Source organism: Mustelus asterias, chromosome 8, assembly GCF_964213995.1.
Source record: "Mustelus asterias chromosome 8, sMusAst1.hap1.1, whole genome shotgun sequence".
Taxonomy (NCBI): Eukaryota; Metazoa; Chordata; class Chondrichthyes; order Carcharhiniformes; family Triakidae; genus Mustelus; species Mustelus asterias.
Window position 1 is genome coordinate 75,005,344 of NC_135808.1, and position 15,388 is coordinate 75,020,731.

At 37.5% G+C, this 15,388-nt stretch overlaps 1 protein-coding gene across 2 annotated transcripts in view; it reads left to right on the forward strand.

The window, feature by feature from the left end:
* The window catches only part of cdc14ab (cell division cycle 14Ab), a 145,247-nt gene that overhangs the window by 74,596 nt on the left and 55,263 nt on the right, over positions 1-15,388 (forward strand). For both annotated transcript variants that reach the window (XM_078218227.1, XM_078218228.1), the window contains exons 7-10: positions 177-239; positions 734-821; positions 2,782-3,012; positions 8,305-8,443. In XM_078218227.1, coding sequence (XP_078074353.1) covers positions 177-239; positions 734-821; positions 2,782-3,012; positions 8,305-8,443 — 521 coding nt within the window. The remainder of the gene's footprint in view (positions 1-176; positions 240-733; positions 822-2,781; positions 3,013-8,304; positions 8,444-15,388) is intronic.

A 15,388-nucleotide genomic window follows, 5' to 3' on the forward strand; every position in this document is an offset into this window, starting at 1 on the left:
GGAACCATGAATGGCAGAGCAGTTTTGAAGGGCTGAATGGCACACTCCTGCTCCTGTTTTCTAAGGTTCTATGTACTTTGCCCAGCACACTATGCTTTTATATTTATGTAGCAATCTTATTTTTTTGACTTGTTTAACATTTGAAAGATGTATAACGATTGTTAACTATTTTTCAGGCTCTCCAACATGGCTTTCTTAATTTTGAAAAATTTGATGTGGATGAATATGAACACTATGAGGCAAGTACTCCTCCTTATGGTGTACTTGATTAATTGTAGTTTTATTTCTGTGGAAAATTAATTCATATTTTATTTGTTTGAAGGAAAATGTTGAATTAATGGTGGATGTAATTTATTAAAGGGGACTAGTGTAATAGGGACTAATCCATCTTCTCTCTGGATGGGCTCCCAACCTATTCTTGGGGCCTGTACAGAACTACTTTGGTTGTGGCCCGTCTTGACTATGTACTAATATGTTCTAGACCTCATGTTTCCACTTAACCTCCCGACAATGCCTTTCCTCTGAACAGTATATCATCGATCAGAAATTCTGTGGAAATCATAACTGGTGTAGCTAATCATTCTGGCTGCTGAATGTCAAAGTCAGTGTTTCCATAATACATATATGTGTACCTTCCACTGGATTTGTGTTTCTCACATGCAACACTGAGAACTTTAAATCTCTAAGCGACGTCACCTAAGCCTTGTTCGTGATGAGAATTTCTTCTCTGCAGCGTGTAGAAAATGGTGATATTAACTGGATCATCAGTGGCAAGTTTCTGGCTTTCAGTGGACCCCATCCAAAAAGCAAAGTTGAAAATGGTGAGGAAAATATTTTTTAAAACAGTCTTGAAGGTTGTATCAGCCATTTTTTGTTGTTGCAATAATCTATGCACAAACTGTAAATATTAATATTTTGCAAACTACTGAATGCTGTTCAAATTTGAACAAGTTAATTCTTCAAAACATTTTTCATATTCTTCAGCTTTTTGTGTTTGTAAGGCTGTGTAATATGTGCAGGTCACATGTGTGAGGGGATATGGAACTATTTAAAAGGCTAGATTTTATGATGACTCTGCTGCAATATGTAATGGTTTGCTTAAAGTGAAAAGATTGTGATTAGGTGTAGTTAGTCTGGTTTGATGGGATTTGGGTTTGGGTAAGTTTTCTGTTTATACTATGGATAATTAAATTCAAAATCTATGTGCAGTTTAAAATGAACTAGACATTGGGATTATGATGCTGGGATAATGATGTTGTGAAATTCCTCTATTGCTATTTTTGTTATCGTTTAAAAATAGAGGTTTTCTGAAGGTTCTATGCCTCAAGTTTAAAACTGGTTTGTCACAAATGTAATGAGTCAATTTTGAGTTTAGTTTTAGTTTTCTGGCACCAGGTGGCACTGTTGAATAGGTAACAGGCTTCAGTGTTCCAAAATAATTGGTTTCTATTAATATTATGCTAAGGTTGGTTTAAACTTAAGTCTTTAAAGTGTGTATATAAGAAAATGTATACAAGGAGATTTGACACTTGAGGAAATTGTACTTTCTTGTGTTTAAGTATGTTTTGTCACATTAGGGCAATGATTGTCCATTTTATGTTAATTTAAAAATACAGTTGTGTGGAATTTAGCCACTAGTTGGTGCAAGAATATTTTGGAACTTGAGGTAAAATCCATTTTAAATTTGATTATTTATTTATTCTTGGTACATGGCTGATGCTGGCAAGGCTGTGCTATTGGCCAAGAACATAGTGGACCAGTTTCTTGAGTGGTTATCATAGAATCCCTAAAGTGCAGAAGGAGGCCATTCAGCCCACCGAGTCAGCACTGACTCTCCAACAGAACATTCCACCTAGGCCCTTTCCCGTAACCCCACTTATTTACTCCGCTAATCACCCTAACCTACATGTCTTGGGACTTGGAGGGGCAGTTTAGCATGGCCAATCCACCTAACCTGCATATTTTTGGACTATTGGAGGAAATCCATGTTGGCATGGGGAGAACGTGCAAACTCCACACTAATAGTCACTTGAGGCCAGAATTGAACCTGGGTCCCTGCTGCTGTGAGGCAGCTGTGTGAACCACTGCCACCAGTTTTGTTTTTATAAATGAGCAGCTTGCTACCTCAGAGGGCATTGAGCCAATCACAAGGCATGGAACTAGAATAGCTTGTTGGCCGAAGGATGGGAAGTTTCTTTTTATGAAGGGCATCTGAGAACAATTTGGGCTTTTATGAACCAGCGACTCAACTATTTGTTTGGTGCTAGCTTTAATTTGTATGAATTAAAGTTTATTGAATTCAGTTTTTCAGTTTGCTGCTGTGGTATGCAGATTCAGTATTTTAGCCACTGCACTGTTGTACCAAACGTGTTTAATATGGGTGAATATTGCCATTTAAGTTATATTGGTAGTATTCTCCGGGCACTGCAACTGTTTCTGATGTACAGAAAGACGTTATCAAAATAAATATATCTTTAGTGTTAAGGGATGCTGACCCTTGCATATACAGTAAGCAGAGCTCACTGTATATGCAAGGGTTCACAGGAGCTGGTATGCTCCTGTGAACATCCCCTTCTGGATTTTTCGTACTCATTCTAATCTGCTAATTGGATTCATCTTTTAACACTGGCAACTCCACTAAAGATCAATTCAATAGAAAGAAGGCAGGGTGCTTTTTCAGGATATGGAAAAATATTATTAATCCACAGTATTATTATACAAGGTTTTGATCAACTTTTTTGTATTTGTATTAATTTGGGTTCTTTTTAAATAACTCATTAGGTTATCCTCTCCATGCACCAGAAGCATATTTTCCATACTTCAGGAAACATGGTGTTACCACAATCATAAGACTTAACAAGAAGATTTATGACGCTAAACGTTTCACGGATGCTGGGTTTGAACACTATGACCTTTTCTTCGTCGATGGGAGCACACCAAGTGACTCCATCGTGAAAAGGTTTTTAACGATATGTGAAAATGAAGAAGGAGCTATCGCTGTACATTGCAAAGGTATAGCTTGTTGAAGTGATTCCATTACTCTTTTTTTGGAAACAACAGTTAGGTTAATTATTTCTCTGACGACTGTCTCTGTCTTTGGTTGTAATGGTATGATAAGTCTGCAGGTTTCTTCCAAGGCCATTACAATGCTGCCCTATAAAATAATATAAGGCAATGCTGCTTGTTCCATTGTGTAGAATGGATCTTATTCAAATATACAGAATAATTGTAGAATACCAGTCCCATAGGTGCAGGTAATAATCAGTGATTCAGTTTGGTGTTTTCATTTGGGAGCACTAACCATTATGTGGCAGGAAAAGCCTAATCAAACTGACAATGGAGTTATGGAAATAAAAGTATTATTTCAATATAAACAAAGATTTGCCAGAAGTACTTAATATTATGTGCTAACTTGCTTTATTACTTGCACTATGTAAAATCTACTGAAATCATCACTATACTATTGAAGTGACTTAGTGAAATGTATACAGTTTTGACTGGTAATCTTTTCAGAAATTGAAATGACCTAATATCATAATTTAAAAGTAGCAAAAACCCTGTTTTCACCCTGAAAGTGCTGAGATCTGTTTTGAGGTGCTCAAGACTGTTGTTTACTGATTGGGAAATACAGTAAAACCTGCATAAACATATGTTTATTAAGAAACCCAAGTAACTTGCATGTTAAAAATCTATAAATACCACTCTGAAACCAGGGACGGTTGCAAATTGCAAACTAAGGACAGTCTTCAATGTACCAAACCTCCCTTTCTTTTTTTGTTTGTCCTGCCCTTGTAATGTTGGTAGATGGAACTGAGAAACACTGATCATTACTGAAGTTGTACTCTGTTCCAAGAGTAGCAGTTACTTAGAAACAAAGAAAATGGGAGCAGGAGGAGCTTCAAGCTTGGTATGCCAATCATGATCATGGCAATAGCCTGATCCCACATTCCCTCCCATATCTCTTTGATCCCCTTCTCTCACCCTCTCCCATCCCCCATGTGCTATATCTAACTGCTTCTTAAAAACATACAACCACTTCCTGTGGTAGCGAACTACACAGGCTAACCACTCTCTGGGTGAAGAACTTTTCCCTTATTTCTGTCCTAATCTGTCTACCCTTTATCCTCAGACGATGACCCCTGGTTCTGGACACTCCCACCATCAGGAACATCTTTCTTGCATCTACTCTGACTAGTCTTGTTAGAATTTTAGATTTCTGAGATCCTTCCTCATTCTTCAGAACTCCAGCGAATACAATCCTAACTGACTCAATCTCCGATTCTTTTACGCCGTTCCTGCCATCCCAGGAATCAGTCTGGTAACCCTTCTCTGCACTCCCTCTAGAACAAGAACATAGTTGTTAGAGACCAAAACTGCACACAATATTCCAGGCGTGGCCTCACTAAGGTGCTGTATAATTGCTGCAAGACCCCACTGCTCCTGTACTCGAATGCTCTAATATGAAGGCCAACGTACCATTTGCCACTTTTTATGCCTGCTGCACCTGCATGCTTGCCTTCACGGACTGGTGTACAAAGACACCCTAAGTCACATTGCACATTCCCCTCTCCTAACTTATGGCCATTCAAATACTAATTTACCTTCCTTTTTTGCTACTGAAGTGGATAACCTCACATTTATCCACATTATACTGCATCTGCCATTCATTTGCCCACTCACTCAATTTGTCCAAATCACACTGAAGCATCTCTGCACCCCCCCCCCCCCCCACAGCTCTCACTGCCACCCAGCTTTCTGTCATCTGCAAATTTGGAGATATTACATTTAGTTCTCTCATCTAAATCATATGTAGTGAACAGCGAGTGTCCCAGCACTGATCCCTGTCGTACCCTACTAGTCACTGCTCGCCATTTGGAAAAATATCCATTTATTCCTACTGTTTCCTGTCTGCCAACCAGTTTTCTATCCATCTCAATACACCACCCCCAATTCCATGTGCTTTAATTTTACATGCTGACCTCTTGTGTGAGGTGCAAAACTGTTAAACGAACATAACTGTGAATGCTAGCAAGGAGGGGCATTCTTAACAATGTTGTAGCTGACTATAATCTCAGCCAGTTGGGAAATTTTTAGTCACCCTTTTTTGAAAATTAGGAACCGGCAAAAAAGAGGGGGCAATGATGCCTGTTAATGTGTCAGTAATTTACAGGTTTAACTATATTGCTTTTTAGTTTTTAATGATTAGTTTATTCATGAACAAGTGGGATTGCTTTCATGATGTATCTATAAATTAATATATAATCCACATATTTGAAAATCTTGCATATCATATTTCTTTCTATAAAGCCTTGCATCTATTGTCACCTTTTTATGTTTTCTCATTATAAATTCCTGTGCTAATTTTATGAAGGAGGCTTACTATAATTAAGTTCTCACCATTGGTAGCATAATCGTGCCTCTCTGCATCTTCCAGCTCCTTCAGGCTAAGGGGGAAACAGCCACATTTGGTGAACAACATAGCATGATTTTGGTAAAAATAATGATGACTTGCTAAGCAATAAAAACAGCGTGACCAAGGTTATAATAAATATTTAAAAGATATTGGTACTCATGGCAACATTTGAGGGGCCAGAGCTGAAGTTTATCCTGTTGGAATCAGGAATAGATAAATCTTTTCTATAGTAAAATAAATTTGGTGGGTAATTATCATTTAAGCAGATGTAGCAATGAAAAACTTTACCTAGTTAGTGTGAGACAGCTAGCATTAAGTGCAATAAGTAAGTTATGTGAAATGTCACTTTCCGCCTCCACCCCTTTTTCTCCTGTTTTGGGATATGCACATATAAGCTTATTTTTCGTGTCACAAGTAGGCTACATTAACGCTGCAGTGAAGTTACTGTGAAAATCCCCTAGTCATCACACTTTGGCACCTGTTCAGATGCACTGAGGGAGAATTTAGCACAGCCAATCCACCTAACCAGCACGTTTTTTCTCCTTTCTCCCCTACCCAGGATGCATGCATGCACCATATTTTCTCTGTTGGGCTTGTTGTACCCACAATGCTTTCTCTGTTGGGATTGATGTTCCCCCAAACTGAAAAATAAAATAAGCATATTGTTATAAGAGTCAAACCATCTGAGTTTGTTCACAGACAGCCTTTGCTCTCATTGAATTGAAATATTGCAGATTTCTTCCCACCAGAGACTCGCGATTTAGGTGGCTGCTGAGGAAGGCATTGTCTAAGGTGGCCTCTTTTTGATATTTAAAATGAGGACCCATCTGTCCTATTAATTGGACTTAAAGATTTGGTGGCACTAGTCAAAGAGGAGAGTTTTGCCTCTGTCCCACCGAATATTTATCCCCCAATATTGCAAAATGCTGGAAATCAAATTAAAACAGAAAATGGTGGAAACACTCAGAAGGTCTGGCAGCATCTGTGGCGTGAGAGACAGAGTTAACATTTCAGGTCTTTGACCTTTGATCAGATTGTGATGAAAGATAACAGAACTGGAACTTTAACACAGTTTCTCAGCCAGAGAAACCAGAGATTAATATTGCCAGATCTACCAGATGTTCCCAGCATTTTCTATTTTTAGTTCACTAAAACAAGTTATCTGATCGTTACCTAATTGCTACTTGTGATATCTTGCTGTGTAGATGTTGATGTTTGTTTTTCCCAGCATTACAACAATGAGTACACTTCCTCAAACAAAATGTTCATTGGCTGCAAAACTCTTTTATCATGAAAGGTTTTCCTTAACTGCATGTCCTTTCTTAAGCTAACGTTATCAGCATTGTTCTGGAGCCCTATCAATCCATCAATAATTAGATTAATTCCCAGAAAGATATCATGACCAGAGGCATAAAATTGCATGTACAAAATTTGTAAAAGCAGTTGTGCTTAAAATGTGTATTGTAAATAGCAAAGTAACTTTCATTGCTTTTAATGGTGAGAAGTGATACAGACATTTTGTGGAATACACATTATTCAAAACTATTTTTAAAAAATACTTTGCTTTATTTTTGCTCAGAATCCATTAAAGATTGCAAAATATATTTGCTGTATTTCCTATTACTCAAAATACTGAAATGACCTATGATTGCTGGATGGTTTTGATTGGCACGGGGGTCAGAAAATAATTTTTAAAATCTTTCCTTGTTTTTGCCCTTCATTACACTTGATGGTGGAGTGAATGAGTGTAGTCATGATGCTTTAGCCATCATACGTGAGGGGTTGATTTGATAGACCAGCTAGTCGTCTCCTGCCTGACAATTTTATGTTTTCATTGAATTATACTTGTTTATGTTGAGTGTATGGAAATTTTAGTTGAATCCATACAAACAATGACTTTGAAGTCTTGAGATAATCTATTGGTTTTATAACGCACCGTTTTTGTAGAGATCCTGTATTCTTGTGCACATTTGCACCTCAAATGTAACCTAAATGTATACTTCAGCATTTTGTGTCTGAACACTAGATTTGCATTTATCAAGAGAGGAATTTCCACAGTGCTTCCCTAGTTGCCTGCTGTAACTTTGGCAGAAATGACATAATGAGGAGTGTTTCTGCAATGTTCGAGCAGGCAAAACCTGTGGAGATTACAAACATTTGTTCAGTTTGTTGATGGAAAGCCAAAACTACAATGCAACAAGTGCTAAACTTGGACTGCAAATAGTACCTTTCATAGAAGTTTATATGTTGTTGTTGGACTGAAGTTTTATATGAACAATGATGACTTCAATTGAATAATGAACATTTAAATATTGTGCCTTGTTTTAATGTTGTACTGCATAGCATTCAGGATTGAACCATTCGGCGAACAACAGTCGCCACACAAGGAGTGTTCCCCTTAAGATGCATGGTGGTGCAGCAATGTAAAAGGACCATGTTGTCCAATTTGCAGGCCATGGACACGAAATGAGAGGAAGGATTGCTTGCGATGTACTATATATGGTCAAGTTCTTGAAAATGCACTTCCTATTGATCAGGAATTGTATGATTAGTTTGAAACAATGCCTTACCAAAACTTCAAAAATCCTTGGATCCAAGTAGTTTAGTAAATTACTCCCCAACTTTGTTTGTAAAAACATTATTTCCCCACGTTTTTGGGATGTATTGCAAAACGTGCTATTCATATTATGCTGTTTCTGACATAATAGAGCAGTTGCCATGACAAATGCTTGGTGGTGGTATTAACTCTTTAGATTTGAGTTTCACAATAAGCTGCATTAATTCAAAATCAAATTTCATATAATTTGGTTTAAATCAATCCTAGTTTAGCAATTGTAAAATAACTTGCTTCTCAAATATGTAATCACATAACCAATCTTCCTTCATTTCAGCTGGTTTAGGAAGAACAGGTACATTAATAGCCTGTTACATAATGAAACACTACAGATTCACTGCAGCAGAAGTCATAGGATGGATTAGGATATGTCGACCAGGATCTATAATAGGTCCACAGCAGCACTTCTTGGAGGAGTAAGTGACGAGTTTATCTTGTAATTGAGAACGTTATGTAGCAATGCAGAAAGTATCATTGTATAGATTGAGAGCACTTTTTGCTCTGAAGGCAGCAATCAGCTCAAGAAAACAACTGAATTTTGCAACAAAAGCAAGGATTTCATTTTTAAAACCTGGGTTGTAACAAACTCAAAGACGCAAATGTAATTTCTGAAGCAGAATATTATATTAAAAGTTTTTAATTTGAAAGATGTTTTGGATTGTTTGGAATTAGTTGCATCAGTTCATCCTTGTGCAGACTTATTCCAACCCCACAAATATATAATGGTGTTGAGAAGACTGACTTTTGTACTGTACTGCTTGCTCTAAAGCAGGAACTTTAGAGGAGCCATGACTGGATAAAGCAATTTCTTGTGCAAATGTTAAAGCATGTTCAAGATTGCAATTGAGCTTTCCCAGATCTTTCAATGTATTTGTCCACACCTATCCTTGGATGGCCATGGAATTCTCTCCTTTTGCAAATGTTGGAGTCTGAAATCCAGGTAGTCATCTCATGTGATTTTCACAGAGCAATCGGGAGAAAGCCAATCCTGTTGTTATTGAGTGAGGGAAATAAAGCCTAATTATCCTGCGAGTGCCGCAATGATCATTTCTGAAAATTCTATCACTTTTTTATGTGAGTTTTTTTGAATGTATCCTAAAATTTTAATGTTAAAGGCATTAATGTTTCTTGGAGTGTTCCGTTTTAGTAGATTGTCTTCTCTATTGAGTGAAGCTGTTGAAAGGATATTGGCATTGTATTTTCAGTTTGTCAGGTACTTTTTAGATGTTACTGGTTGTGGTTGAACCTTTATGCCAATTTACCTAACCAGTGAGTTGTTGGCCCACATTTTAGGGAGGGAGGTGACCGACAAGTCAGAATATTGACCTTGACAAGGAATGGGTGTTTCTGGTCACTTTTTGGGCAGCATGCAGTTCTTGTTAGTACTGTACTGAAAGTCTTGCATTCTGGATGCTGCTTTAATGAACTGAAATCAGACTCCCTGTTCCAATGTTCAGTTGGACTTTGAAGATGCCACAATTTGACTATGCAGTCCTACTTAAAATTCTTTCCTCTGTCAACACCACCAAAATAAATATCCCTGATTAACTGGTCATTTACGTTTTTGCCTGCTTGTGGGTATTGCCAGTGCAGAAAGGCTGCAATTTTCAAAGTGTTTTGAGATTTTTGTTATCATTGATTATATATGCGAGTGTTTATATCTTTTTATAACGTTTACTTTATTGAAGTGTTAGCAAATCAACTGGTATGTGTTGATTTGAACCTATTTTCCACTTTTCCATTACAGAACAATTGGCTGGTTTTTATTAACTAACAATAGATTCATTTCTGACTAAAGCACTCTGAAAATGTTTGTGCTTTAAAAATAAAAATTGTCCAAACATCTGAGTGGCATTCTTCCAGTTTAAGTTAGTGATGCTGCATAACTGGTCAGTTGGGAGTGAGCTGAATTAACTAAAACCAGTACTCCCTTCTTCAGTTACTCCTAAAATGGATCCAGCCAAATGGATTGCGTTTAAAATACACTTACCACTTAGACAAAAATTACCCAAAATGTGGGAGATTTAATATCCAAAATCAATTACATCTGCCTTGATCACCTGAAGTCTGTGAAATCGGTAAGCTGAATTCACCAAGGCAATATTTTAAGGTGGAGGTAGATTCTTGTTGGGCAAGAGCATCCAAGGTTATGGGGGGTAAATGGGGAATGTGGAACACACAGATAAGCCATGATCTTGCTGAATGGTGGAGCACGCTCAAGGGGCTGAATGGCCTACGGACTGTTCCTATTTACTACGTTTGTATCTTGGTTACTGCAAGATTCATTAACATGGAGGTGTAGAGTTTGAAACAAGTTGCTTTGTGTGATTCCTTGCAACAGAAATTACAGCCTGGAATTGTTGCCTGTGAACCCGTGCATTTCCATTATTATTGAAATATATTGTCAGTTTAGTGTATACATGACTGTTGAGGACCAGAATCCTAAACTTGGTAAATAATTTGTGCTTTTCTATTTTGGTTCAGCATTCTAATTACTTTTTCGGTTCAACAATGATTGCACATCTTAAGAGCTTATTCATAACCTCTAAATCTCGCTCAGCTCCACCCTTGGCTATTTTAACATCATGCACAGAACAAATGTTATTTTTCATGTTAAATTATACATGCTATTCTGCCCACAAGCTATTTTATCTAACTCATTTTGTAGGTCTCTGCCAGTGCCTCGAATTCAGTATCTCTCCCAAGTTTGGTTTCCTCGTAGTTTGAATTGTTCCTGAATTCAGGTTGTAAATATAAAATAGAAACAGTTGAAGCCTCGAGGACTTCATCCCAATTCCCTAAGAAATCCAGTCCACCTCTGACATTGTTCACCTAACGTGACACTGCTGTTTGCTTCCAAGTGCACTGAACTTGGGTACTTCTGTCACAGCATTAAGATTGCCTGATGTTTCCTAGACTTGTAGAGAGGTTCAGATACATAGTTAAGACATGCTCATATTTGCTCTGTTCTGTATGGTGGGTTTTAGTTATGCATCGGAAACACAGATGTTTGCTACCAAAACAGAATTATGGTGTTCATGAAAGCATTAGTTCCATACACACTACTCTGGCACTTCAATAAGTGTATTTGAAAGGTTCTTCTCTGGCAATAAACTGTGGTGTTTATTTTACATTAATGCAATGACTGTACCATTGCAGACATATCTTTGTTTTAGTTTTGTATATTGACTATGTTAATATTGCCACACAATGCTGGTATCAAATATTCTGTGGAATGCAAACTTTTCGGGCAAATGTGAAAAAATAGAAAACCACAGTAACGATTTGTTCAGTTTTTGCAATATAGATTAATGTGAAACACTTTAGGTATTTTTTGTGAAACTGCTTATGGATATTTATTACATTGTAGCATACATTAGGGGTGATGATCGCGCATACATTAGGGGCAGAGGAGGAAAGAAGAATGTGATATCGAAATTGGCTTACAAAAGGGTCCTTTCAGATTAATTTTCCAGCTGGGTGTTTAATGACATCATATGGCCTGATTCCTTGCAGTGTCTTCTCTTTGGGCTATGTAACAGGGTGACACAGTAGTTAGCACTGCTGCCTCAGTGACAGGGACCCTTGTTCAGTTCAGGCCTTGGTGACTGTGTGGAGTTTGCACACTGTCCCTGTGTCTACGTGGGTTTTCTCTGGGTGCTCTGGTTTCCTCCCCTAGTCCAAAGATGTGCGGTCTAGGTGGATTGGCCATGTTAAATGCATGGGGTTACTGGGATAGGGTGGGGAGGAGGGCCTGGGTGGGATGCTCTTTTGGAGAATTGGTACAGACTCGATGGGCAGGATGGCCTCTTTCTCCACAATAGAGATTCTATGGTAACTGCACTAAAATGAGGAAAGTTGTCAAAAAGATCTGTGGAATTAAAAAAAAAGTGATATCCTATGACAACTTTAAGTGATTTGTAGTACTTTGCATGTCCTGCTTTCGGTCTTGTGTTAATGCGATGCTACAAATGCATTTATTTTGGCTTTAACATTTCTTTATCATTTGGTTCAACTTCTAAGTGCTCTCATTTTTAATCTTTACATTTAAATATTGTATGTAATGATTTACACATTAAGGTAAATTGTACATTGTTTTTATTATTAACTGTCTGAATTACTGTTATTTTCAATGATTCTCCAGAATGCCAGAATTGAGGTTTTAAATATATCATTGCTAGTACCCTAACCATTCTATTTGCAGTTCAGTTGGGAAGCTTCTTAAGACTATGAAAATTGCAGTCAGCAAGCTGAATTTCTTTGTTGTGCACTTTATGTTCTGCACTTTACATCTTTAAGATTGGAAACCTGGTGGTTAGCCTCTGTTTTATGGTAACATATTCTCAATCTGTCATACATTGCCCTGAATGTGACCATTATGTTAGTGGTAAATTTGGTTGGAAAGAACTTAGAAATATTTATGTTTGACTTTATTTTTGTTTAACGCCATTTATTGATTTCTGCTCTGTCAAAAATTCAGAATACTGCAGTGTACCCTTTAAAATGTTCTTTTTAAATCTCTTTACTCTCATCCTGCTATCATGTATCTTAGAAGGCAAGCACAACCTCTCTCTCACCCTAAGTACTATGTGCAAAGAATTTGGATGCAGAGTTTTGGCACTTTTTATTGGCACTGGTTGGTACAATCCCAGCTGATATTATTGAAGGGTCAGAATCGAACCCTGGCTCAATAGAGCGTAACTTTTATTTTTTTGTTTAGAGATATGGACGAATGGTGTCACAGGACTGCCAACTAACATTTAACAAAATAATATAACATTTTTTTCATCTGAAAAAGATTGACTATAACAAGATATTCTTTCACCCCACCTATATCTTAACAAATGCATACAGATTTTTAAGGATAACACAAATTACAAAATATATCTTGTACTATAATGTTCTCAGTAAGTACACAATCTATGTAAACCAACTGCGGTCAACCACACCACACTCTGAAACCAAGTAGCAGATGCCACCCAATAGAACTTCTGTGGGTTTCTCATCAAATGCCTCCCCAAAGTGCTCGTCATGCTGTGAGCCAACTGGTCTCATTGGAACTCTGACTTTCATGCTGTTTTCAAACTTCATCCTTTAAGAACACACTTTGAAATCTTCTCCCCCACAACGCTTTTAAAGTGCGTTCACCATGGATCCACTTCCAGGATTTCAATCTCTCCCATTCCTCTGCTCTAGATTGCTACATGCATTCATGTTTCCACACAATCTTACCCAGCTATGCCACTGCAGGCTGTTTTAAGGTGCCACCAGCCTTGGTGTTACTTCAGATGTCTGGCTTCTTCTTAGCTGACTTCACCAGTTCTGCACCTTTCAGCTCTGCCTTTAACTAGGAGCCTCTTTCTTCAGTGAACAGTATATTGTTCAGATTGTCTCTTTGACTTAGCTTTCCTTGGACTTCTCTTTTCATTCCCTGGTTTCTAGAACTATCTGTTCTTCAGCTTCTGGGACTTCTCTTGTTTGTTTTACCAGTCTGCCAGCAGTTTTCTTTGAGAGCTGCATTCTTCTTAGGTACCTGGTTCCAACTGAACCACAAGTGCTTATCCTTTTCCAGTGAAGGCCCATGGTTGCTAAGCAGCAGCCTAGTCTTCCTTTAAATCTTGTTTGTTTTCACGTCATGAACCCTTTAATAATAGCCCAGGCATAGTTTAAAGTGACCAAAACCCAATGTACAGTTGCTTTTTTAACATGAAGATAGCTAAAGTTTCAACCCTTTCTTACATAAAAACATCAAATTGAACTTATTTAAAAGTTATACCTTGTTTCTAATTGTCACAAAATACAAATATGGATGAGTTAAAGCTAGCTCTGTTTCCAGACGCTATATTTGGAGCTGAACTATATTTTGCTGCTGGAGACTGCTTTCCTTAATGTTGCTTTGAGTTTGTTCAGTGATATAACACTTTGGCATGTTATATCACAAAGTCACATTTGCCTCTACTGCAAGTTATTTACCCAAGAGAATGTGGTCTGATGTATTATCACATTTCATTAGGCACCTTAGTGTTTCTTACCTTGCACTATTAAATTTTCTTCAACATAGCATAGTTCGAATATTACAGATGAGTACACATTAAATTTTCCCCTCTAATTCAAGAAGATCAACTCTGAGAAACAACCTGTGGCTGCACTGTGAATAAAACCATTTTAAAATAAATTTAATCCATTATGAGCTTCATATAATTTTGACTACATATTAATCTCCTGTTTGTTCCATTACATTCTGATTTTGGTCATATGCTTCAGATTCTGTTCATTTGTTCTATTTGCATCTAAAGTATCCTCTCTTGGCCATCCCCTTTCAATTAACTTGGTTACCTTGATAATATGCCTCGTCTTGCTCTGTTACTGTGAAGTATTCCGATGTTGGAGTGAATTTTCCCCTGGGTTCTGAAACTACTCCATCACTCCTATAATTAATAATTGTTAGTGCAAGAATTGTCTCCATGTAGAGCTCCTTTTGTATGTTGTATATATTCTATTTTAATGTAACTCTGTCAAGTCAAGAGAAATAGGTGGGTACTCTGCATAGAGTGGTGGGAGAGATGAGAGAAGATAGCCAGCCTGTCTGTTGAGAAATTGTCCTAATTGCCATTCATTTATCCCATATGGTAGCTACACTTGATCCTAGCCCGAATACATTTTAGAACTATTGGGAATATCCAGACTGCTGATTCTCTTTCTAACTTAAAAATAGAGAGCTTTTCAGCTATTAAATATTTTTATACTTACTCCTTTTTGCTGCTTCCACTTTCTGTGTGCGTGCGTGTCCATGTCCATGCAGGGAAAGGTGGGGGGTGTTGTTGTCTGTTTAATTTCCCCTACATTCCTCCTGAGTGGTTATAAATCTGTGCTTCCCCATCAGCAGTGGCTTAACCTTATCTGCTATACATCCTATCTAGTTTTTCTTTACCTAAGGACCAAAGAATATATGAACACAGATAGAAAAAGATGTGAGAAAATAAAAGTTGGGGAATTGGGAAATAGAAGAAATTGCTTCTTGAAAAAGGCAAATTTTGCATATTCTGAGAAGAAAGGAATCTGCCATTTGGCACCAAATTGAAGCACCTATGCTTGCGGTTAATGATTTCATCTCCTCATTTGCCTGACTAATTCTATTTCTCACGGAGCAAACCTTTTGCACATTGGATATGTCAGCTCAGCAACTTTTTCCAAAGAATACTCTCTGTATAAAAATGTTTAATGTAGAAAAGGTATTGATTGAATTTATTGTCAGGAACCTTTTAGTCAGTCATATCCAACACAACTAAATTCACAAATTAGTGGTAGATGAAGATGGCGGTCAATTTCTCCCCTTGATTTACAGGTGTGAAACATGATTT